The sequence below is a fragment of the Bombyx mori genome, chromosome 17 (genome assembly GCF_030269925.1).
Source record: "Bombyx mori chromosome 17, ASM3026992v2".
Classification (NCBI taxonomy): domain Eukaryota; kingdom Metazoa; phylum Arthropoda; class Insecta; order Lepidoptera; family Bombycidae; genus Bombyx; species Bombyx mori.
In genome coordinates, this window is record NC_085123.1 from 1310417 (window position 1) to 1337942 (window position 27526).

A 27526-nucleotide genomic window follows, 5' to 3' on the forward strand; every position below is an offset into this window, starting at 1 on the left:
AGTAAGTAAGGTATTGTAAGCCAAGGTAGAAGGAAAGAGACCCTGCGGCCGATTACCTAGTCGTTGGTGTGATCAAGTAACCGCTCTAACTGGGTTGCCAGTCGAAACCGCTATTCGAGCAGCTGAGGACCGGACGAGATGGAAACAGCTCACGAGACAAACAACGGTCAAGTTTCAGGGACACGACCTTCAGCAATGAAGAAAGCGACGAAGAAGAAGAAAGAGAAGGTATTGTACATTTTGAAATGTGTAAGTTAAAATAATCTTTAAATTAGATAGATTTTGCTAAATATAATGACTTAGATAATGATTTGGTTACGTTCCTTTCGTTGCTGAGGTCAATTAACGACCGTGAATACTCAAAATCAAATGGGCTTCGTGCTTGTCTGATTTGAAAGGTAATAAAAGACGACGCTAGCGGATTTTCCGGTTTTTATCATTTTTTCTCTGTATATAGTGTAATGAGTATCTGAGATTAAGGCTCGCCTGGTGTTAATTGGTTACCACAGACTATCACTATGTGCATGCCGCTACTCGCTTTCCCTCGTAATAAATAAAAACTTCAGAGGTGTCAAGGGACACCCGGATGGAACGAAGTTCCTTTCGATTAATTAGTGAAGGAATTGTATTTTTTTTTTAAGTTATAATAATAAATTACGGCATTATGAAGAAGAAAAAAACAATACTATGAACTAAATTACTATTGTTGAAACGCTATCTCGAGAAACTGTACTCATTACGCGGACCAATCGGATACGAGCAATGTCACGCGATAAGCGCCTACACGTTGATTGGTCAGAATGACGGATCTAAAAAGTGTCGTGACAACTTTTCGTAAGATTTTTTTCCGTCAACCCCCCTTTCAGAACGCGCGATAAGGAACTTCGTTCCAATAAACTAACAGACAAAAGGCTGTATTCGAACACATCGACGCTTGAAAGGCAAACGTGACTAAGCGACAATAACTGCTTTATACATAAATGATAGGCATTAACCATATTCGATGCGCAAAAACAATATATTTCTAGGTCTATTAAAATCATTTCAATCCTACAGCTAGATTCGTTAAAATAGATTTTTTTTCAGGTATTTCAACTTTAAATAAATATAAAATAAATATTTTACTAACAATCACGCCACGTTAACTGGTCCCGTGATAAGTTCGTAAAGAACTTGTGTTACAGGTACCAGATAACGGATATAAATGTAAGATTTTTATTATACACATACATATATTTAATATACATCCATAACCCTGGAAAAGACATTTATATTTATCATACAAATATCTTTCCTTGGCGGGATTCGAACCCGCGACCCCCCTGTGTAGTGACCATTTCACTTACCACTACACCAGACGGTCGTTAAAAATTAGTCTACTGTAAAGTTCACGCATTGTCGCTTAGTCACGTTTGCCTTTCAAGCGTCGACATGTTGAGCGTATTTCTCTGGCACCTCTCAGGATTATGTTTCTCTTTAGGGCGGCACAGTTCCTATTTCACTTTAAAATATAACTCTCTTTTTGCAGTCGGTCCCCCATATCTGCGGATCCTGGTTATAATTAGACGGCCCACACTTAGATCGGACGATGGATGCCTCCATGGATTCCGATCCTGATCAGTCCATTTGCTTGGGGACGCTCTCTGACCCAGCAATATTGAAAACCACACTCAGATTGGATGAGCTGCCTCCATCGATTCCGATCCTGATGATCCATTTGCTTTGTGACTGTCCCTGATCCAACAATATTGAAGATATTATTTGTTCTTCCGCATAAAAAGCTGAGAAATCTTTACAAGTTTGCCTTTAGGGCAAAAACTGGTTTCTATTTGTACTTTCGCATCCGAATGCTTCCGTTAATAAGACGTACAAATGTAATTACGTGAGAGAGTTATTTACGTAACATACATCATTATGATAAGTACTTTTTATATAGATGGAAGGTTCATCTAGAATATACGAGGCATATGAAGATGAACGCATTCATAGTTTCTTAACAAATCCCAGACCTTCCACTATACTAATATAAAACATTTCATTGGGCTAAAACTATATAGTATTTTTGTAGACTGTCAAGTATTATTTGGACGTAGCAGATTTGATCATATTTGCAGACGCTGAAGATTTTTTATTTCATAGATGAGTGGACGAGCTCACAGCCCACCTGGTGTTTAGTGGTTACCAGAGCCCATAGACATCTAAAATGTAAATGCCGCCACCCACCTTGAGGTGGCGGGTGATATGAGGGTGGGTGATATGAGTTCTAAGGTCTCAGTATAGTTACAACGGCTGTCTCATCCTTCAAACCGGAACGCATTACTGCTTCTTGATTGCTGCTTGATATAGGCGTAGTTGTTAGGTAACAGGTTCGATTCTCACACCTGACAACAGATTTGTTTGCGCTTTGCATACATGTGGAAGTATGTATATCAGTCTCTTGTACATCCTTGTTTGAAGCTAAATAAAACATATGTGATTTTTCACCAATTATTTCTTAACCATTACTTAAAGAGTTCATAAGCTTGTTGCATATTCTAAGGTCAATTGGTGGTTTTCAAAACCGGTGGTTTTCATGAAGGCTACCGTCTTTCCAGCGCCCCGAACACTAAAGTCGTGATCTTAGCCTCATCAGCCTCGTTTATGACTCCTAAGATGCTGCCAAAATTAACTGACTGACTTAGGCGGGAGTTTGGCGATCAACTTCTAACCTCAAAAATGCTTCAGAGATATTTAATGATAAAAATCTGTGTAACTATGGGAGTGAGTGAATTTACTCACATAGAACGATTTTTATCATTAAATCTCTCTGAAGCCTTTTTCCGGTCACTGTCCTCGTCGAACCTGTCGCTTGCGACGAAAGGCTCGACGAGTAAATTAACCCATGGACACAGCCCACTGAGTTTCTCGCCGGATCTTCTCTGTGGGTCACGTTTCCGATCCGGTGGTAGAATCTGCGAAGCATTGCCCTTGCTAGGGCCAGTGTTAGCAACACCCCTAGTTTGAGCCCCCGTGGGTTTATCTACTAGCTCGGTGAATCTAGAATGACCCCTCGAGGTTACTAGAATAAGTAGGAAAAACAAAGTGAATTTATTCATACTAAATTCTTGCGAGACACCAGGCGCCTTCTCGTCTTATTTAAAACAAAACGTTTATGTCAACGCGACGCTGCATCAAGAGGCAAAAAAACCCGTACAAATGACTGCCACTAAATAATACTTTCATGAAAAATAAACGATGCAGAAGAAACATTATCGCGAAGATTGAAAAAAAAAATACGTGAAAGTTTATATGGAAGCGAGAGCTACGTATTGCATAACGTATCGAATGTTTGACTTGTGATTGTGCAGTGAAATTATCCGTTACTTGTCTGATGATTGATGACCACTTTATAATGTAAGTTTATATTTGCTAGCTCATAATCTATATTAGCCGTCATGGTAATCGCCTTATCGTTGCCGCCGCTGACTACTCCCCGAATCCTGATCACGCAGGAGCAAGTCACCGTCGACGCCCTAGACACGTCCTTACGGATGCATCAGATCCAATAACTTTTGCATTAGACACCTTCAGCTCTAACACTAGGAGCAGGTTTAAGGATACCGGTAGCCGTGCAACCTAACCCATGCATCAGCCCGCTGAGTTTCTCGCCGGGACTTCTCAGCGGGTCGCGATTCTGATCCGGTAGTAGATTCATTCGCGAAACAGCTGCTTTGAGTTGTTAGGTCTTCTTCGGAGGCGCTTGGGCAGCTGTTAGCAAATCCCACCCCTCCTGGCTGAGCCTTGCTCGCCCACCTGTCCTGGTGAAACTGGAAAGGCCTCCGGGCCATCAGTAATGCATCAATCATAAAAAAAAACTATATTAGCGGCAATGCCCCATGTGATAGCATACGGAATGTCAACTAGATATCCAATGAATCCACTCGTGAAATAGAAGCTATTGGTATTTTAATCGAACTTTATATTAAAAAAATAAAACATATAATATGATAAAGTCGTATTGGATGCTTTTTTTGAGATTATAACTTAATTACAATCGCATGTTCTGATTTCCGCAGACCTATGATTTTTGTAGTGGAAAAGTCATTAAATTTTTCTCTTTTATTTCAACAGAGATGCGTTTATGATAAAATTATGCAATGTCTAGGAGCGTAGAGAAATTGGAGCAGGTTGCACACAACGCAATCATAATTTGAATTCAAGTTAAATGTTTTAACTTAAAATTTAATGTAATATTTTCTTCAGTTTCTATGTGTCGTCGTCATAACAAAAATTACTTTTACGATATTATCTCGCGTTTAATATTGTAATTTCAAACATGTATTTTGTCGATATAATAGGGGTTAAAGTGTGAAATGGCGTTTTATTGTAATAGTTACTTCGAATTGACATAGAACCTTCATGGTTTGAGATTTATCAGTGAAACTTTTTTCAAACGGTACCTATGAGGTTCTTATTTTAAAAAATGTGTAATATTTGATTATCGACTTTCAGTTGTTTTTTTTTATTCAGCTTAGACAAGAAAGATGGATACTTCGAAATTTGAGTGATTTTTGAATACGAGGTCCGACGCGGAACTAACGCTGCAGAAACAGCTCGCAATATCAATGTTGCGTTTGGGTGCTTCGCTGAATCTACCAACCACGGGTTCGGAATTGCGACCCGCTAATAAAATCAAGCGAGAAACTCATCGGGTTGTATCTAAGAGCCAAACGGAATGCAACGGAAACAGATCTAATCGCGCCTAACCACATTAATGGCAAGTTCAATGAAGCCCCTCAATAACATGAGTCAGCAATAAAAGTGTTATGCATAAATTTATTCGAAATTTCACAGTTTCCGTAAGTCCGGTGTAACTGGCCGCCATGACTTGCATTGCGCTACATAACGTTACATAACCAGATGAGTTTATTTAAATAGATAACTGCATATACGTTTCTTTTGAAATTATATTAAGGTGTTTTTATAATTCACGGCTTTGTTTATCCTTTTTTTAACATACATTATAAATTAATATCGCCTACTGGTGGTAGGACCTCTTGTGAGTCCGCGCGGGTAGGTACCACTGCCCTGCCTATTTCTGCCGTGAAGCAGTAATGCATTTCGGTTTGAAGGGTGGGGCAGCCGTTGTAACTATACTGAGACCTTATATCTCAAGGTGGGTGGCGCATTTACGTTATAAATGTCCATAGGCTTCAGTAATCACTGAACACCAGATGGTCTGTGAGCTCGTCGATCCATCTATTTAATAAAAAATAAATAAATAAAATCTAGAATTTAGTTCGCCCGTTATTTTTCGCTCAGATATTGGCTGTGATCAAATAAAAAAGCTTAAAAAACGGCTAGTTAATTGGATTTCGTGTACCACAATATCGAGAATAAACGAGGCTTGGGTCACATGTAATGAATCAGTCAAGTCATGATCCGTAATAGCAATGACCGCTTTCGATGCGTATGAAATTTAAAGATGAATACACACTGGGTGCGTGAGTTTATTTTGTGCTCACAGCAATATACGTATATATACAAACATGTAATTCACAAAGATTCCTAATATCTGACTGTAAGAAAAGAATGTTTTCGAGTTGAGCAGTGTGTACGTACTTTCCACTTCTCAAGATAATAAATAATAAATAAATAAATATTTAATAACAATCACGCCACGTTAACTGTTCCCATGCTAAGTTCGTAAAGAACTTGTGTTACAAGTACCAGATAACGGAAATAAATGTAAGATTTTTATTATACACATACATATATTTAATATACATCCATAACCCTGGAAAAGACATTTATATTTATCATACAAATACCTTCCCTTGGGCGGATTCGAACCTGCGACCCCCTTGTGTTGTGACCATGTCACTTACCACTACACCAGACGGCCGTTGCCAATCAAGATTATCACTGAACTTTTTCTCTATGCAAAATTAAAGTTTCAAGTTTTGACATCTGTGATCTTATTTGCCTTATAAATAGTTTTTATTCATATGCTCAACTATTAATGCTAAAATACGGTCAACTACTAAAGCACAAAAACTTATTAAAGTTAAACATTTTTTTTTAATGTTTATGATTAGTTAAATTCAAATAATTATTAGCAATACTCAATCTGAAGATTGGAATGATTGCCTTTAAGTACCCACCGATATTATAAAATTTAAATGTATGCGGTCAACAAAAATTATATATATCGCATTGCTCTTAAGTGATCAATTACTGGTGCCCTTAACTTATAATGCCTTATATGTAATATCGCTTAAACCAAATTGCCTTTCACCTAGGAGTGGGTAATATCGGTTTTGCCGCGTATCGAATCGTATCTATATATCGAGGATCAATATCGGATATTGAATCTATATATTTTCTGAATCTATATATTGATGGATGCTAGTAGATTTTCTCGATTCATGATATTTGAGATTTGAAACGATACGCTGATATAATATCGTAGTAGATATAGATTTAAGTCAACGTTATACGGTTGGTTTTCTGATATCAATTTATAATATGATCTTAAAGTAATAAAAAGAACATGAAAATAAAAATATCAAAAAAACTTTCCTTCATGCTTTTACCAGGCTTAGGACTGGCTACATTATTTTCAGTTTTTAGTATTTTGTGTCTTAATTTAAAATTACAAAATATACCAAAAGAGTGCAGATTTCAAAAGTTTAATACAAACACAAGAAATAAACTCAATTATTTGGATTCAAATAAAAATAGAAAAATGTGTACTTTAAAAATCAAACACAAAAAACTTTTAAGTATTTATAAACACTTGTCCAAAAATTCTAGTTCAAGGTCAAAGCGCGTGAAATTAAATTCAACGATGCAAATAGGCTATACTGCATTCAAGTTAGGGTCGAAAGTTGAAACTTCTTTCCTTAATTGTATCCTGCTGATACGCTAGGAATAATCTACAGACATATGGACTTAAATAATAATATAAGGTTTACAATTGTATGGATAATGCCTGTTTCTGTTTCATTCATCACATGATATCCCTATCGTGCGCTCACTCACTCTGGCCGATTCGATACGAACCAAACGAATATTGCTGATATTAACGAATCGGTACGATATGCCGATGCGCATCACATCGAGCAATATCGTGTATCGGCTGATATCGAAATATAGATTTCGATTCACGAATCGGTACGATATGGCGATGCGCATCACATCGAGCAATATCGTGTATCGGCTGATATCGATATATAGATTTCGTGCGGGGCGATATCGGATTCAACGATATTGCTGCGATATATAGATATTGAATCTATATACGATTTATATCACCCACTCCTACTTTCACCCCTCGAATGACATTAAAAAAACGCGAAATTAAACCGTAAAAGTATAGTGAAATATACCAAATTCCGATTGCATAAAAAAATCGCTAATTTTACAAAACTCTTAAGCTTCTCTCTCAGTGTGCCTGCATTACTATTTAAATAGACATGGTTTAGAAATTCGTCACTTATAATGATTAAATGCCACTATATTGCTTTTTGATTATGACGTGTCAAAAGTCAGGTGCAGTTACGTAATAGTTACGTCACTGTGAAACATCCGGAAATCTTTTCAAATTATGGGATTTACAGTACATATCAATATATCAGTAACAAAAGTAGCAATTGGGGAATAATTTTTTAATTTTTTTTTATTACTTAGGTGGTTTTGTGAGCTCGCAGCCCACCTGGTATTGAGTGGTTACTGGAGCCCATATACATCTACAACGTAAATGCGCCACCCACCTTGAGATATAAGTTCTAAGGTCTCAAGTATAGTTACAACGGCTGCCCCACCCTTCAAACCGAAACGCATTACTGCTTCACGGCAGAAATAGGCAGGGTGATGGTACCTACCCGCGCGGACTCACAAGAGGTCCTACTACCAGTAAAATCACTTTGTGGTAACTTATAGAAAATATGTAACCGGGTTGCCTTTAGACGCATACCGGCCGGTAGGCACGACACGACGTACAATACGCGCCCAGGTTAATCTTGAACCAATGAAATCGGAACTAGAGGAAACATGTTTTTGTACATTGTTCAATCGTTATAAAAGAACTTGTTGTCTCTAGTTTGTTAAGTTCTGAAACCTATTTATTGTGGTAACGCTGGGAAATTTACAAGTGCAAGTAATATATTGGACAATGCAATTTTGCCCAATCAATGTTAAGTGTGTTATTATTTTTTTGTTGCAAATTATTGAACGAATTGTTCTACTGATCATTGTCTTAAGAATATAATAAAACTATAGTATTTAATTATCCACGTTATTAAGACATTCTTAAAAAAAAACTGAACTGAATTAATAGAGCTGTTTCATTACGTGCTAAGTTTTGTTATTTTTTAAATTACTTGCAGCAAAATCTATGAAATAGGCACCCGAGATTCTAATTAAATCGAAACATTCAATCACTATTTTGTGTTTTTTTTTTTTTTTTTATTGCTTAATGTGGATGGACGAGCTCACAGCCCACCTGATGTTATGTGGTCACTGGAGCCCATAGACATCTACAACGTAAATGCGCCACCCACCTTAAATGTGTGTGAAATTCATGATTGACGTTTATTCAAAGCCACTAAATAAATTCACGCGAGTTTCATATATTTACACGTTAAGCTAAGCATGAACACCGACGTGTGACGTCATATGTGTTTAATTGTTCTGTAGTACTGATCCCGCGCAGCTGGTGTCTGCATTTACGTTGTAAATGTCCATGGGTTAACATCAGGTGGGCTGTGAGCTCTTCCGCCCATCTAAGCAATAAAAAAAACACAGGGCAGAAGTGATCGTATGGTTTGTGCGCCAAAATCCAAATGAGGGTTTTAAGGTGTCGAGTCTCCTACAGTTGCTCTTCTCTGCTTACCTCTCGTGGGGCCCTCGTGGTCCTTTACGCGAAACGGATCGGGCCTCCCTACAAACCTACGAAAACATATGTGTCGGATTGTGCATTTTAGTGTCCGTTCACAATATATTGACAGAGTACGGTTTGTAAATTAATTAGCCGGCGACACAATGACATATTTATATGTGGATCGATTTGTTGATGTAAGCATTCAGAATTTTGATTTTAAACGAAAAAGAAAATACAATAGAGAGTGTAAGAGGGGGAAAGAGAGAGAGAGAGAGAATATACTTCATTGCACACAAAAACACAATTAAAATTGAAAAACAGTCATCAGGCAGGTATAATTGTATAATAAGCGATCTTCTCGCTAAAATATAGACAACTGTTTTATCTACAGAAGTTCTGATAAAGATACAGCAGATATGTTGCATAGATGCATAGATTTAATTAAATCCGATAGATATTTTCACAGCTTTCCACCTGTTTTAACAATAGTGATCGATTTATATCTTCCCGCGCTTATTTTAACACAAAAACTAGTGGCGTAACGATTGAGCATTCATATTCCGCACTTTCAGATTGTTATTATAAACAATGGAGAGAGTATTTATCGTTATAATGTGCATGAGTTTCCAACGAACCTAGTTATTTGCAATTAGACGTGGTATTAATAAAAAAAACCCTAAGCATATAACAGTTTGTGCTTATATATTATAGTTACATCACTAATTAATTATTATAATAATATGTAGGTATGATCTCGTTTGGATTGCGAGTACTTACGTAGATCAAGTGGGTAAGTATCTATACTCTATACTAATATTATAAAGAGGAAAGATTTGTTTGTTTGTTTGTATTGAATAGGCTCCGAAACTACTGAACCGATTTGAAAAAATCTTTCACTGTTGGGAAATTACACTATTTCCGAGTGACATAGGGTATAATCTTTTTAAAATTAGGGATCCTTACTAAAACTCCAATAATGTAACCTAAGGTGTAAAAAAATGACCTAAAATATTATTTACATCGCGTGCCCTGCGAAAACTATTGATGATAGAATAAAATAATGTACTACGACTTTGTAGAACACATTATTATTTACAAAAAGTGTCCCGACAGCATATGTCTAACTATTATAGTTATGACGCAATAGGTGTTCTTTTATTTAAAAAAATAAAACAACGTCAAATATCGTTGAGTTGTTAAAGACCCGAGCGGAGCCGGAGCGGGCCGCTAGTATTTTATAATTAGCCCTTAAAATGGTCTTGTCTATTCCGGTACAACTCATTACCGATTCCAACCTCATCCGGTTCTTGATAATGGACATTTTGTGATCTTTATTATTTTATTGTTATTCGACTCTATCGTTTTACTGCTTTGACGGTTGAATGACTTCACGGCTCACCCGCTCTTAAGTGGTTATCGAAGTCTATCAGCAACATAAATGCCGCCACACGACCTGAGCTCTAAGTCTTGGTTTTATAGTACAAATTACCCACCCGTGAACTCATTACTGCTTCACGACAGAAATAGGCGGGTACCTACCCGTGCGTACTTACAAGACGTCCTACCACATTTGATTTTTATTACACGGTGTTATTTCATTCATTCTGAACGTCATTTGTAAGCCATTATCAAGTACGTAATTCATTAGAAAAATGTGTACCCCCGCCTGCGGGATTCGAACATCGGCACAGTCGCATCGCTAGATACGAATGCACCGGACGTCTTATCCTTTAGGCCGCGACGACTTTAGGCATTCTACTGGAACCGATCTATTATCACGGAGTTTATTAATAATACGCTATTAATACATTTTTAGTCGATAGTTTATTATTGTATTCCATCTACGAGCCGATGAATTGCCAATGTTATGTACGCCATTATTGTCACATGCATCAGGCCATAAATTAAATAGTTTAAGTTATTTTTAATGTTAAATGTTTGTGATGTGGCAGTACTTTTTTTAAATAAATAAATACGCTTGATTAAAAGATATGAAAACCACACATCGTTGTCTAGTTCCAATGCGAAGAACTCATTCATTTGGGCTCATATGTATTTTTTTATTGCCCTTGTAGGCAGACGAGCATACGTCCCACCTGATGGTGAGTGGTTACTGTCGTCCATGGACTTCAGCAATACTAGGGGCAGAGCCAAGCCGCTGCCTTACAGTAAGAACTCTCCACAAGCCTCATACGGCGTGACAGCATTTCCATCGTACACCTGAGAGTTCCATTGTATATTTCAATATGAATATGTACAAACATGTTAATCTAACAGCAGCCGGGTCGTGTGCTCGTCCGACTGCGTATAAAAACCGCGGACGCAATTACAATACGAAATGTAAACAACCAAAAAAAAAAAAAAACACGCACGACTCACACGCACGTGTAATGTGTACAATATGTAGAGTTCATTCACACGCGAAACGGTGGCTGGCGAGGCGGCCGCGACAGCGAAAGTGCACACGTTCCTACGAGTGAAAGCCGCGGTTTGCACTTGAAAGCGTAAATCGCATGTGCATCGCCTCGGGCTTATTACAGGGCTCATGACAACACGAATTGCCGTTGCGTTGCTTGAGGTTCATAGTCGAATAGGTAATAACATCAAACCTATTTAGGTTATGGAGGTTTTTATTTTTATTGCTTAGATGGGTGGATGAGCTCACAGCTCACTGATGTTAGGGTAGTGGGTAGGCACCACCACCCTGCCTATTTCTGCCGTGAAGCAGTAATCCGTTTCGATTTGAAGGGCGAAGCAGCCATTGTACTGTTAAAAATGAGACCTTAAAAACTCATGTCTCAAGGTGGGTCGCGGTGACGTTGTAGATATCTATGGGCTCCGGTAACCAGTTAACACCATTTGGGCCGTGAGCACGTCCACCTACGTAAGCAATAAGAAAAATGGCAACAGTCATAGGCGTTAATAATGCACCACCGATTCAGAGTCTAAGCAGCCAACAGTCAGGAAAAATAAAAGAGGTTTCTACTTAATTACCGAACGATAAAATAGTAATCGTAAAAAACGTATTACGTAAATACGTAACACAAGCTGGTTCCGTTTCCTGTGAAATCTTAAATCAGTTGAGTTCGGCGAGCGAGCATATAAGGTTTGCAATCTTGAGAAACATAATACAATGATAGTCTCGTCAATACCATTTGATTAGATACAATATTATTTATCGTATAAAGTTGTGTGTGTGTGACCACAAGGAAAGACAGGGACAACTTGGAGAAATTGGTGGTCACTGGAAAGGTCGAGGGCAAGCGACCGAGAGGCAGGAACCCGACCCGTTGGACGGACCACATTCGTGCAGCCCTGGATACCACAGTGCACGATGCTCTGCACTCAGCTGCAGATAGGAACAGTTGGCGGTGCACTATAAAAACACAAACTGTTTCAAGGCCATGACCACGACCCTCAGTAATGAGGAAACCGACGCAAGGAGGAGGAGTGTGACCACGGAAAGTGTTTTCCAAATAGAAAATTCGAGATCAAATTTAGTTTTAATTACGACTTGCCTTGTGTGAAAGTAGCCCCGGCAATCTACAAATTAAAGACCAGACGGTTAGTGTGGTATGGACTTGTGTAGAGAGAAGATCCATGTGACTAGGAGATGTATGGAAATGGTAGTGCAAGGGAGAGGGGGAAGAGATCGACCGAAGAAGACATGGATAGAGTATGTGAATGACGATATGAGAGAGAGAGATAGAGAGGAGTGAGTGTTGAAATGACGGCTGATAGAAGAGAATGGAAGAGAAAAATTAGCTGTGCCGACCCCACCTAGTGGGATAAGGTGGAGAAAAAGAAGAAGAATTATGACTTGCGAAGAGTGACCACAATAATACAATGTCGTATTTGGATCAATTCACACTTTACCTGATGCTAAGAGAGCGGTCCATGGACATCATAACCTGAATGCCGCTACCACGGTGTTTCCTGAGCGTTATGACATGTCCTTCTTCAAACGAGGCTTGTGTAGAGTATTAAGCGGTAGGCAGCGGCTTGGTCTGCCCCTGGCATGCTGAAGTCCATGGGCGACGGTAACCATTCACCATTAGGTGGGCCGTATGCTCGTCTGCCTACAAGGGCAATAAAAAAAAACTCATATACGAGACTGTAGTTAAATTTACAGTATGGGGTCTTAAACTCGTAATGCATGATTGCTTCGCAGCATAAATATCATGACACTAGAACGTACCCGTAAGGGTCATTATGCATATCCATACATTTTCAAGTTACGTTTATATTACAAGATCTGTTCACAGACTTTTCAGGACCGTCTTTTATTGTAGCCCTCTTAGAATAGAACGTATTTGACAAAGAACTGAATCGCCAACAAACAACATTACCAAGATAATTTCTCGTATACAAACTTCTGAACAGCAATATTCGGTCGTATGTTTCCCGAGATAGGACAGTCGCTCGGTGAAAGGTTCCCTTTTATGTTTGTTCCTTAACTCATCATAGTCGGTTACTCTTGGCAGAGCAGTTGTGGTCATGTGGAATCCTTGTTTATTACAGCCTTGACAACTGGTCTCTATAGTTCACGAACTGAAGCTTAGTGCACGTAGCTGCTCGTTAAGGGTTTTGGTAAGATTGTTCCCTCGATCAGTCCGTCGAATGGAGTCCACGTGGTGTTTTACCGCTAACCCTGCGCTACCTATTTCTGCCGTGAAGCAGTAATGCGTTTCGATTTGAAGGGTGGGGCAGCCGTTGTAACTATACTGAGACTTTAGAACTTATATCTCTAGGTGGGTGGCGCATTTACGTTGTAGATGTCTATAGGCTCCAGTAACCACTTAACATCAGGTGGTCTGTGAGCTCGTCCACCCATCTAAGTAATAAAAAAAAAACCCTAACCTGAATAAGAAGTTTCGATAGTTCGTAAGCTATCTACGGATAAAATATATATATATTATGGTAATATGTATTAGTTGTATTAAGATAGAAAATAACACGAAGATTTTCCACAGACTGACGGTCGGATGTTGGTATTTTGAAAATGTTTACTTTAAGCTTGTCTTGTAAACCTCGTCGGGTATACTATTATCCTTAAACAATGTTGAACAGTTAGGAAAATACCCAAAAACTGTATTCTCACGTCTTCACTCACTGTATTCTCACGCCAACATCACAGTTAGATGACGAAATCGGATATAGATTATCAACTGCGACGTAATAATCAGTAGTTTGCGTGCATCCCGAAGGCATTAGAGACAATTTTCTGAGTCCGTCGGCATCGATTATTCTGTCGTTAGCGGGAGCCCCGCGATTTCTCATGTACATGTCTTGTGAAGCTCGTTTTGTATTTTCCAACGGGTTACTGCTTTCTAGAGAGTCACTTTCGAGTAGCTAACGACATCGAGACGAGACTGTCTCGACAAGTTTTCTTTTAGACTATGGTTATTTATAAATTGGAAAATTTCGCAGTAAGATTCAACGTGTTTTCCATAAGAGTCTTTATGTTTAAGGCAAGACGGGTACGCGGCGAGACGAAACAGCGTCATAGTTTAAATGGTTTTTTACTGGTGGTAGGATGTCTTGTGAGTCCGCCTAAGTAAGTACAACCACAATGCCTATTTGTGCCGTGAAGCAGTAATGCGTTTCGGTTTGAAGGGTGGGGCAGCCGTTGTACTGAACTGAGACCTTACAACTCATGTCTCAAGGTGGGTGGCGGTATTTACGTTGTAGATGTCTGTGGGCTCCGGAAACCACTTAGCACAAGGTGGGCCGTGAACTCGTCCACCCATCTAAGCAATAAAGAATAATGTCTTTGCTTATTTACACTATTCTTAATTAATTTTAGCAGACAGTCCTATCTGATGTTACTAAAATCCGTACAATCAAAACGTGAACCGCACAATTTGATGACGCGACGCACTGTTGTAATGACGAATACGTTACAAAACAGAATAAATTACTGTTTGACGGCCGATATAGGCGTGAGCCTCTAGCCTTTTTTTTGGAACCACGTGAAAGATATGGTATGCGCCAATAGCCCACAATTGATTTAAGACCAAAGATGGAATTAATGAAAAGATGGATGGTTTTCATGACCTCAAAGATGGATTTTGTGAAGTTATCAAGGACATAATTATAGCCGCAAATTGCGAATTGGTTGTGGAAAACACTATAATCCTGCAAGCGTAGCAGTGGTATGTTTTTTTTAAAATAACCGATGCCATTTTTTTACCGTGGAAGTCAATCGTGAATAGTAAAGTACGTATTTCAATAGAAAAATGGTACCTGCCTGTGGGATTCTTTTTTTTTAAGGGATTTTATGACCTGGTATGGTGGTCATTGGTCTTGTTTTAATTTATATTCTTATTTTTATGAAAAATGATAATATGAAGTGAAATGAAATGAAGTTGATTAATATGAAACATGGCATGAAATGAGATGAGATGATATGGGATGAAAAATAATTTTAGTAAAATCGTAGTCATTTACTGAGACTTTTTCAGTGGACTTTTTGGAGGATCACGAGAAGTTACGTTCGGCGGCTTTGTTTCATTTTCCCATATTTTTGCACTTTCACAGATACTAAACAGTTAATAAACCACTGTTATTACACATTTAAATCTGAAAAAACACTGAAATAGACAAAATTAAACAAATCACACAACTTCACTCCTCGCGTTCCGTCAAAAAGTCCCTGCGGGATTCGAACACCGGTTCAGACGCATCGTTCGATAAGAATGCACCGGGCGTCTTATCCATTAGGCCAGGATGACTTAAAAACTGTGTCTGACAATGTTTTCCATTATTAATGGCACACCCTCCTCCTAACAATGAAATAGACATACCACGATATCGCATATAAATACTTTTTTTGTCTACATATCAATGAAACCCGTTATTGGAACACGCCTAGTAAATTTTAGGATCACAATAAATCACTATGCATTACTAATCAGTGAAAGCTGAGTGGTTGAATTAGAAATGTAGGCATTGCGAAATGAAGATTTAGATACGAGACGAATTTGTGATGACCTTCGGAAGACAATGAGCATATTAGCTTTCACATTGCATCATTGAAGGCAAGAGTTGACGAAGGACGCATGTTACAGGCTTAAACTATTACATGGTTTGGTTTGCCATAACCGCTTGGCATGCCTGTTGGCGATCGCAGTGTGCTGTTATGATACTCAGAGACCGCTGCTGTCCATTCTCTGGATAATCTCTAAGTCGCCTCTTATGACACCCATAGGAAGAGAAGGGGAGGTGTTATTCTTTTTCGAGGCCACCACACGGCCGACCTATTGAGGTTCGGAGGGATCTGCTGGATGCAAGCAGCGCAGGACTGATCTTTGAGGTGAGGCTTTGGGGACGCTTGTGCCCAGCGGTGGAAATCTTTGGGCTGATTAGAATAGAAATATGGTTTGGTTAATCGGCAGGGATAGATACTGTAATCCTGCCTATTTCTGTCGCGAAGCAGTCATACGTTCTGCTTGTAGGGTGGAGTAGGGATCAATATGGTAGCCGTTGTACTATGCAATTCGGACTTAGACCTCATGTCTCAAGATGGGTAGCTTTTTTTTTTCTCCATTTGGCTCCAACGCCTTTGGCATTGATTTTGCAGATGACAAAGTATTTACAAAAATGACAGGTGCTTGGAGGGAGAAAAAAATACTAAATCGAAATACAAATACATTGGGTCAGTTTTTTCATACGCGAATCTGTGATGTTAAGAGCAGCACAAACAAATATATGTTAGACTAACTACTTTAAAGATAAACATTATTAGCAGATACAAAATTTACACAGAATATTTACATGTTTAGAATAGACTAAACTTAATAAAGATTTAATATTAGATGGGTAGTTTAATCTTATTTAATTTTCAATTCAATAGTTTAATCTTGTTTTTATGGTCGGCGTTACCCAAACATTTCATTATCGTGCAAACCATCAGGGTAACTAGTTTTCTTGTCCGTGTTTGTCATTTATCATTGAGGTATGTCTAATTCAACGCTATTCCATTTGATAAGAGTTTATTCCACGTACGGCTAGTTTGAATACACGGCGCGTTGTCGGGCCAATGCCATTCTTGCGTAATTGACAATGAAAATTTGACGCTGCCTTAAGTGTCGCATTTTATATGTGATGCCATAGATAAACCATGACACGGATGTCACTTGGGGACACAGGAAGAATGTTTTATCGATCGCCTCGTCGCTCTTTCGATTGGTAAGCTTAATTAAAGCCCGTGTTTGATTTAGATGAGTAGATGAGGTCACGTTAGAGCTTACGAATCGACACAATAACGTGATCGCCGCGTGTTTTTGAGGCATGATGCGTGAGGCATGATTGTTGCTTCGCTGCAGAAATAAGTATAATATATTGATAGATATTGATAGATAGATATTGATAGATAGATATAGATAGATAGATCGCTACTCGTGCGACAAAAATCAAAATTGTAATATTCATTCTTCTTTTTATTTTTTTTATTTTTTTTATTTATTGCATAGATGGGTGGATAAGCTCCCAGCCCACCTGGTGTTAAGTGGTTACTGGAGCCCATTGACATCTACAACGTAAATGCCGCCACCTAACTTGAGATATGAGTTCTAAGGTCTCAGTATAGTTACATAGTGACACTCAGTATAGTTTTAAGGTCTCAGTATAGTTACTCCACCTTATCTCACTAGGTGGGATCGTCATATCTAATTTTTCTTTTCCATTCCCTTCTATCAGCCGTCATTACAACACTCACTTCTCTCTCTCTCTCTCTCTCTCTATCGTCATTCACACACACCATCCATGTCTTCTTCGGTCGACCTCTTTCCCTTCTACCTTGCACTACCATTTCCACACATTTCCAGTCACATGCATCTTCTCTCTACGCATCACATGCCCATACCACGCTAACCATCCGCTCTTTAGTTTGTTAATTGCCGGGGCTACTTTTTGTTTTTGTTTTTGAAAATGGTAATTCTAATTTAATTGTAATTGAAGTTTGAAAATTGTAATCTTCATTAAATATATTCGGTATTCGAAGTTTGAATACGAATTTTTCTTGTCTTCTATATCTATCTTTACTCATGACAGAGCATTTAAACCTTATCTGGTTTTTCACAATATACTACAATATCACTCAACCTCCTACTCAATTTCTAAACGTTTGCAGATTTCATAATATAATTGAATAGGTACTATAGTAATATTTATCCATAGACACAGCCCACTGAGTTTCTCGCCGGATCTTCTCAGTGGGTCGCGTTTCCGATCCGGTGGTAGATTCTGCGAAACACTGCTCTTGCTAGGGCCAGTATTAGCAACACTACCGGTTTGAGCCCAGTGAGCTCACCTACACGCTAAGGAGAAGCTGAAACAGCCTTTCAAGGTTATCAGCATAGGTAGGATTAAAAAATAGTTTTATAATATTAACGATGTCTACATCATCATTCGTCTAAGTTTCGGCTTATATTAAACATGCATTTCAGTTGTGTTACTACATTTAACACCCACTCGGTTCTTTTGTGAAGTTCCCACGCCTTCACGTGGGCTTTAAGCGCATTAATATTACTCAAAATGTTTTGTTTAGACAATTGTAAAAAAATAATATATTTAAGCGCTTACGTCGCTGATGTTTTAATCTGTAGTATCTGTCATTGCGGAAGAGCTTTTACGAGGAGGCGGTAGAAAATTCGGTGTTTTCCAGAGCTTTTGAAAACGTGCTTAATGGCACTTGGAGGTCGGTGCATAATTTCAAAAAGATATGTGCAATTTCTTCGTTTATACAGACGTTCTCGTAAGCGACAAGTTGTACAAAGCATACCTATTTCGTAACGCTTTCTGATAAAATTACAAAAGACAATTATTACTACATAACACTTTGCAGAGGTATCGATGTTACGTTAAAGACGCTGTTATTTAATATCGATACTGAGTCGACTAATTAAAATCGTCGCGTTACACAAGATATTCTATATATTGCTGTTTCATTGAAATTGAGTTCAAATTGTTATTGCAGATTTTTATTTTGTACATTTTGAAGTCGTTATAGGATAAGACGGTCCCAATCGTATTTCGCGACGCGAGCGTGGCGGTGTTCAAATTTCTCAAGCAAATATTAATAGGCCCTTAGTGTGTGATGAAAATCAAACATGTAAACATGTCTAAGCTTACTTAATTAGTAGTACCTAATTAGTAGTAGTATATATTGCGGACACGACCCTCAGCATTGAGGAATACGTATTGTATTGTAACCTTAGAACTTATATCTCGAGCTGGGTTGAAAGGTTCAAACAAATTCCTAAATTATTCATTGTATTTTGGTACTTAAAGTGTCGTGAGTCGTGTAGTTCTTTATTTCTGCATAGACGTATTGACGAACTCACGGCTCACCTAGTTTTAAATGGTTACTGGAGCTCATAAACATGAAAATGTGAACCACGATATTAAATATGCGAATAAACTCGAGACATTTTTTTTTATTGCTTAGATGGTTGAACGAGCTCACAGCCCACCTGGTGTTAAGTGGTTACTGGAGCCCATAGACATCCACAACGTAAATTCGCCACCCACCTTGAGATGTAAGTTCTAAAGTCTCAAGTAAGTTACAACGGCTGCCCTGCCCTTCAAACCGAAACGCATTACTGCTTCACGGCAGATATAGGCGGGGTGGTGGTACCCACCCGCGCGGGCTCACAAGAGGTCCTACCACCAGTAATTACGCAAATTATAATTTTTGCGGGTTTGATTTTTATTACACGATGTTATTCCTTCATCGTGGAAATCTATCGTGAACATTTGTTGAGTACGTATTTCATTAGAAAAATTGGTACCCGCCTAGGATTCGAACACCGGGTGCATCGCTCAACACGAATGCACCGGACGTTTTATCCCTTAGGCCATGACGACTTCCAAACATACTTCCAGACATGTTGACAAAGTCTTTTATCTCACCTTTAAATTCGGCATACACGGCCACTGTGGAAATAGGCGACATACGGGTGGGTACCTTCTTGAGCATACTTACAATGCAAACCTACACATTGAATCGTTTTTCTTAAAAAAAAATTGATAGTTAGATAGATGGACGAGCTCATGGCCCACCTGGTGTTAAGTGGTCACCGGAGCCCATAAACATCTACAACGTAAATTCCGCCACCCACTTAAAAACATCAGTTCTAAAGTCTCACTATTTTAACAGTAAACGACTGCCCCGCCCTTTGAACCGAAACGCATTACTGCTTCACGGCAGAAATAGCCAGAAATTGTAGTATTCATATTATATTGTGATGGTATGTTTGAGGCCTTAGATAACCTTTTAATACTAGATTTAACCTCGATTACGTTTGCCCACGTACAGCAATGCAAAATAGAACTATCAACAACCTAATTATGTCATATTGACTTTTAGATGTTTCGAAATATTTTAACACGAAGGACTATTATAATAAATTGGAAACATAATGACGCCGTCACCAGCATCCGCAGGATATGTAAATTATGCTTATTTAATTAAAGATCTAACGAAATAATATTTTTTTTAATAATCCTTGAATATTATGATGTCTTTTGCAGAGGAAGCCGTGAAAATATAAAAATTTGATAATATTTTCAATTTTAATGGATGGAGATTTTATAGACTGCTAGCAGACCCGGTCACACGTTACTGTGGCTAAGGTTTTTGTTTCTAAATAACACGTGGCCGGTCATGACGACATGCTGAAGTATCAGCCTCGGCAACACTCGGTGTTTATGTCATTAAATTGTAGCTTATGTGAAACATTGGTATTGTTACGCCGGTAAGAGTAACGCCATCTATCGCCGAATAGTCGAACGAATATCGAAGGATCTAGAACGCTCGAGAAGTACAACGCCATCTATTGACAGATAGCGGAAACTACTACTAGATATGTGTAGAATATTCTCGATAATTCTAGTTATGAGGTATTGGCTATAAAAGCATTGTAGGGATGGCACGTAGTCAGTCAGTAATCGGAACTACTCGAAGCGAAATAGCGAACGGAACACCTGAAGCGAAGCGGAACAAGCGAATTGAGAGTTTTAAAGTGTTTGTGAAGTGTTTTAAGTTTTTAAGTTGTACTTTGGTGAAATTTTATTTATCCCAAACCCCAGTGCGTAGCAGTATTTTTAATACAGCGCCATCTATGAGATATTAATATCAGACAGTATTACAATTGTCTGTAAAAACTGATGTAAGGCGCCATCTGTTTTAGACTTATGAAACTTACAATTAATAACAATAATCAACATAAAAAATAGTTTTATTGTTAATTAATAAATATTGCAACCACTAATCGAAATAAAAACCATCTTAAGGCCTAAGTTGGCACAAAACACATATTTAAAAAAAATAGAAGTTAAAATCGGTTCAGTAGTTTAGATGTCCATCGCGGACAAACAACGTGACACGTAATTTATATTAAGATTTGTTCTCACTTAGTTTCCTGTAAGAAGTATTTTTGGATGTGTAAATACGATAAATACGTTTCGTAAACTAATTTGTATCATCCCGAGTGGTTATTCAGCAAGCAAGTCAAATCCGCATTCGACATCCTCGCCGTCCATAAAACGGAAAGTCATCTGTGTCAGTTACGGAATCGCTGCAATTAATAGCAGTTTATACTTTTACAGTATTTATATTTTACTATAGCATTCCTTGGTTTTAGTGAATCGTGGACACGACTAAAACTACTTTTACGGATTAATTTCAACTTTATTACTCGCAATTTACTATTTCTGAAGTTTCGAATATTTTTTTAGTTTTCGTATTCAAGGGAGACTAATTTTTTTTCCCCTATACATATTCCTAGTAACTTCGAGAGATTGTTCTCGATTTACCGAACTAGTAGGTGAGCTCACGGGGCTCAAACCTGACGGCGTTGACACTAACCCTAGCTAGATAGTGCTTCGCAGAATCTACCACCGGGTCGGAAACGCGAACGACTGAGAGGATCCGGCGAGAAACACAGTGGGTCGTGTCTGAGGGTTCATTTACTCGCCGAGCCCTTCGTCGCAAGCGCCGGGCTCGACAAAAACGATGACCGGTGCTTTAGGCTATGTGCTATTCGTCGGCAAAATTGCGCTAACTATTCTTCAATATTCAATACCTGGCCATAACTTTTGATAGTCATATAAAATTTCAATTTGAATACTCACAGCTCTGATAATGTCAAATCAAATTGAACACTAGAACCGGACATGAGCGAGACGTAAATACGGCACTGGACAACAGTAAAAATATCATACAAGTGATTTGATGATGTAACGCGCTGTGATGATACTTTTATTGCTTAAACGGATAAATACGCTGGTATACACTTAACACATAATAATATGTAGTCAGTTTGTTCAAGCAGTAAAAATAATTTGAACTACCTACCAACCGCAAGGTCGGAACGTTAAGCATTGATAAAATGATTCACGGTTTACGTACTTGGCGAGTTGTTTCAGTCTGGTGGCTGCTTGGAGCGAGGCGTAGCCATATCTGGAGAATCTCGCAGCGTCCTCTGAGGGTGCGTTGAAAGCAGCCACGTAGCGAGCTGGATTCTTGTCGTCCAGCCACAGACCTGGGTACAGAATGGTAACACGTTATAGCAATGGTACTGGAAATTTGATGAGGTTTAAGGAATGTTGTGGGGTAATGAGAAACTCAGTGGGCTGTGTCTATTGGTTAATTCGCTCGTCGAGCCCTTCGTCGCAAGCGACGGGTTCGACGAGGACGGTGGCCGGTGCTTGTGATTCCTAAAAGCACCGTAAATGGATCGGGAGGATCCGTAATGACGTGCTTTGGGCGACGTCGACTGCTTACCATTCGGTCTACAGGATCGGGTATGAATTTTCTTAAGTGATTATCCTTGACAAGGGATCGATAGGGTTTCTAGACAGATGTAGTTCGTCAGCCGAATAATAACAGAGTAAACTCTTTCTCTCCTACCAAAATACATTTGTTACATAACTAAGCCATATTAGGTTTGTTTCCAGATTCGCTGGATTGGAATCGTGACCCACTGAGAAGATCCAAGAAACTCAGTAAGCTCTGTCTGTGAGGTAATTTATACGACGAAGCCTTCGTTGGTGTCGACGGTGACTAGTGCTTAAAATGAATAAAAGTACTGATAGTGGATCGGGAGGATCCGAAATAATGTGTTTGCGCCGACTGTATCTCTTTACCGTTTGATATCAGGACACACTTAATTCGTAATTATAGTCGTTTACTTACCCATAGAATATAATTTTGGTTCCAAAACGCTATACAGCTCGTGCATTTTCTGCATTCCATATTCAGCAGCTTCCAATATATCTCTCTCCTCTCCTGTAGTCATATTCAATATTTCGTCACCGATTTCTTCATCATCATAATATTCATAATCTTGCGATGTATCGTCAGAAAGTGTAAAATTTGGTTTCGTTAAATTTTCTTTGTCACAGTAAGTGACTACGATTGTTGAAACGTTTTTTGTTGCCGAAAACGTTTGGTCCTTGTTCTGATTCCTCTCTATAATGGTTATGTTGTGAAGTTCTTTCGTTACTGTACTGTTGAACATCGGCATCAAATGTTTCAAGATCTCTATTATATTATTGGACGTCGCATTGACCGAATTAGTACTAGTGTTGTTTGGTTCTATAGTTAATATTTCAACGTATTTAGTTCTTTCCGTTGTAGTAGTTTTGCCTTTATCCCTCTCATTACTGGATTTGATTTTGTTAGTCTGATTTTTTGTTTGTACGTCTATTTTCTCTTCAATGCCGCTTTTAATCTGATTCACTTTGATAGGTTTGTCTAGTAATATCGCTTCATTTATTACTCCTGTATTCCCTTTAGTTATATTCTCTTTGATTCTATTTATAGAAGCTATTATGTCATTAATTAGTTCTTCTTGTTTTTTGTCTGAATTGCTATTTGTTATGTTAGCCATAGTATTAAGGAATAATTTGGTTTTCTCTCTGTCTTTCAATTGAGTTATTTTATCTGTTTTATTATGGATATGAAAAATATCTTCGATTAGTCTAGAGAATGGACATTTTAGAGCGTGATTCTCTGTTTCATGACGGTTTTCCAAATTTATGTTTTTATTTTGGACTTGTCCTAGAAGGATCCCAAGGACGAATACATGTTTAAATCTGCGAAATAAAAAATATCAAATTTCAGAAGTAGCATTAGTATATTTAGCTACGTAACCAATGAATTACTGCAGAGTAGTATGTGCGACTTAATATTATGAGGTATTTAAATTACCATTGAATCTCGACCGGTTTTAAAGTATAACTGACTTTAATGCATTTTCATGGTAATGCAGTTTTATTTGCAAGATTCCTTAATTTATGCATCGAATTTCGAGTTCCTAATTAGCTTACGCAATAAGGTCCATGTACCGTATAAATCGACTTGAATTTCAAGTTGGAATATCCCTTTTCATTTACTGAGTGCGTTTTATGGGTTGTACCGGTTTTATCAAGATGAATTTAATTTGCAGATGAGCCCATGTTCTGTTTGGTGTTATTTTCTTACTAGAGCTGGCAGAACGCGGTTGCCGTGACCCACCTTGAGACATGAAGTCTTTCTTTATATTAATACGTGAAGCAAAAACTTTGTACCTATTTTTATGAAAATTGCGTGGACGGACTAGTATGAAATTTCCTACACTTTTAGAGAATATAGAGGAGTGCAGAATGTAATTTTTTTTAATTATGCATAAAAATACTTTACATAAATAATAAAAAAAACATTAAACACACTATCATGTATTATGTTTTTAATACAAAGAGTACATATAGATTAATATTATTTGTCTTTAGCATAATCTTGCTGAAATCTGTGATGATAGAAGGGTTTTTTTTATTGCTTAGATGGATGGACGAGCTCACAGCCCATCTGATGTTAAGTGGTTACTGGAGTCCATAGACATCTACAACGTAAATGCGCCACCCACCTCGAGATATAAGTTCTAAGGTCTCAGTATAGTTAAAACGGGTGGGGTCCTTCGAACCGAAACGCATTACTGCTTCACGGCGGAAATAGGCGGGTTGGTGGTACCTACCCGTGCGGATTCCCAAGAGGTCCTACCACCAGTGATTACGCAAATTATAATTTTGCGGGTTTGATTTTTATTACACGATGTTATTTCTTCACCGTGGAAGTCAATCGTGAACAATTGTTGAGTACGTATTTCATTAGAAAAATTGGTACCCGCCTGCGGGATTCGAACACCGGTGCATCGCTTCATACGAATGCACCGGGCGTCTTATTCTTTACGCCACGACGTCTTTGACAATAGAACCATAATAACGTTCAAACTTTAAAAAATATATTATTATATTGAAATTTCGACTACTGGGGAATCCGGACGAGAGACGGTCTTACGAGAAACATTGAAAGTATGATGGTAGGACGGTGCTTTTAATTCCTCACGGTGCTCACCGTGCTCACCATGCCTTGAAGGCAGGAACGAACATTTCTGAGGAGGTACGAACCTAACACGTGCTTAGAGACGACTTACACGATAAAGAAGAGAACATAAAATAATTAAAAATCAAAACCGCATAATTAATTTTGGGTATTCATTGGTGTTAGATCGTAATGTGAGCCCGCATGGGTAGGTACCGCTATGCATACAATTGCTGCTGTTAACCAGTCATTGTTTCTACTTTGAAGGGTAAGACAAGTGTCAAAGTCGCACCAGCACGTTTGGAGGCATTTTCCTGAACGCTGTAACGAGTCATTCTGCAGACGAGGCTTAAAGAGAGTACTCATCGATAGGCAGAGACTTGGCTGTGCCTCTTTCATTGCTGATGTCGATGAGCGACCATAACCACTCACTATAAGATGGGGAGTATGCACATTACCCACAAGGACAATAAAAATATTCTAGTCACTCTTTACAGTAACATTGAGAGTTATTTCCTCAAGATGCGTTACTTTGGTGTCTACGGACTCTGGTAAACAATTATACCAGCGGGAAATGAGGCTAAGCAGCTAATGAAATAAATAAGCTTATGTTACATGGAATTGTCTTTTTATCAGCGCACCACCTACATCCGGAGCAAAGCTGATCTCTACTACCTGTAGGGTTGTGTAGATCCACAATGTGATATCCGGGTTCAGAATGAGCCCTTTTTTTTGCCTACCTAAACTGATAGCCTTGAGAGGTTATTTTAGCGTAACCTTAACTAGTAGGTGAGCTCACGGGGCTCAAACCGGAGTGATGCTAACACTGACCCTAGCAAGAGCAGTACTTCGCAGAATCTACCACCGGATCGGAAACGCGATCCACTAAGAAGATCCGGCGAGAAATTCAGTGGTCTGTGTCTATGGGTTAATTCGCTCGTCGAGCCCTTCGTCGCAAGCGACGGGTTCGACGAGGACGGTGACCGTTGCTTGTGATACCTAAAAGCACCGTTAATGGATTGGGAGGATCCGTAATGATGTGTTTTGGGCGACGTCGACTGTTTATCATTCGGTCTACAGGATCCGTTAATGAGCCGTGAAGTTTCCTAAGCGTTATGGAATGTTTATTTTCAAAGGTAGTTTGAGAGGAATTGCAGGCAGAAACTTGGCTTTGCTCCTACCATTGTTAATGACCGACGGTGACCGTTAACCATCAGATAGGGCATATGCTCTCATGAAGCAAAAAAAAGCCATATTTTAGATTTTGGCGTGTATAGTCCCTGTTACCGACCTATCTAATCATCTATGATAAAAAACCGAGAGTAAATTTTATAAGGTTATGTTTAGTATTTAAAAAAAGCGCTGTATTGTTTACATTCCGCGTGTTTACGAATTCAACGAGCGTGCACACCACTAACCTTAGAATCTCCATTTCAGATTAGCACGTCGTAGAACATGGAAAAAATAATTCACACCGTTAAAGGCAGACCGTTAATAAATGACGAGTGAACGACCCGCGAATTGTGTTTGTTATTAAAGACAGCAGTTTATCTCCCGGCGGCGGTCTGGTCCCGACCGCGTTGTACGGATGCTTCCTTAGGACTAGGTGTTACGTAACCGCTGGAGGCTGAGGCGGTTGATGTACTGTTACAAGACCTCGGAAAGTGCGATGATCCCGCTCGTATTTTATTCGTTTTGCTTCGAATTCAGTTCGGAAATCGTTCTGGTGTTCGCGTGCTTCGTTCGTTTTTCCATTTCTTTTTTTGCTTCACCAAATCCGGTACTTAAGTGCCCGTTATCCCGCGGTCAGACCCGTTCTTGAGTTAACGATCGCGAAGATCATTGATTTGTTATTGGATTCGTTGTTGGTATTGTTTAACTGGTAATAGTGGGCGGTGTGATTCTACTGTGATTCCTGTTTGCTTGAAGCTAGGATAGCTAGTATATTAACGTAATTGAACCTTTGCCTTTGCAAATATTGTATGATTACATGGTATAATGTATTGGATCTGATAACGGTTTGTTTAAACTTATCTATCAATAAATTCTAATGAAAACTGTTATTCAAACATTGTTATTAGAAGCCGGCGTCTTAATGCAGGACAAGAACTTATCTCTCTTTTAAAAAAATTCGCGATTTTTTAAATTCAAATATGGGTCAAGAAAGATCGTTTCGCCTTCTTCTTCATAGTGTTTTGCGGGACTGGTTTTGATAATATTAGCGACTGTTATATGACTGTACATGTTCTGCTAAGTAATAATTTAACACAACAACTTTCCGAGTGTTTTTTTTATTT

General features: G+C 38.6%; 1 protein-coding gene across 1 annotated transcript in view; it reads right to left on the bottom strand.

The window, feature by feature from the left end:
* Positions 1-26835, bottom strand: part of LOC101744777 (uncharacterized) — a 51507-nt gene extending 24672 nt beyond the window's left edge. The window contains exons 1-3 of the mRNA XM_012690685.4: positions 26648-26835; positions 23064-23965; positions 22278-22410 (exon numbers count right to left, since the gene is read on the bottom strand). Of these exons, the coding sequence (XP_012546139.3) occupies positions 22278-22410; positions 23064-23965; positions 26648-26661 (1049 nt within the window). The 5' untranslated portion in view covers positions 26662-26835. The remainder of the gene's footprint in view (positions 1-22277; positions 22411-23063; positions 23966-26647) is intronic.
* Between the last annotated feature and the right edge of the window lie 691 nt (positions 26836-27526).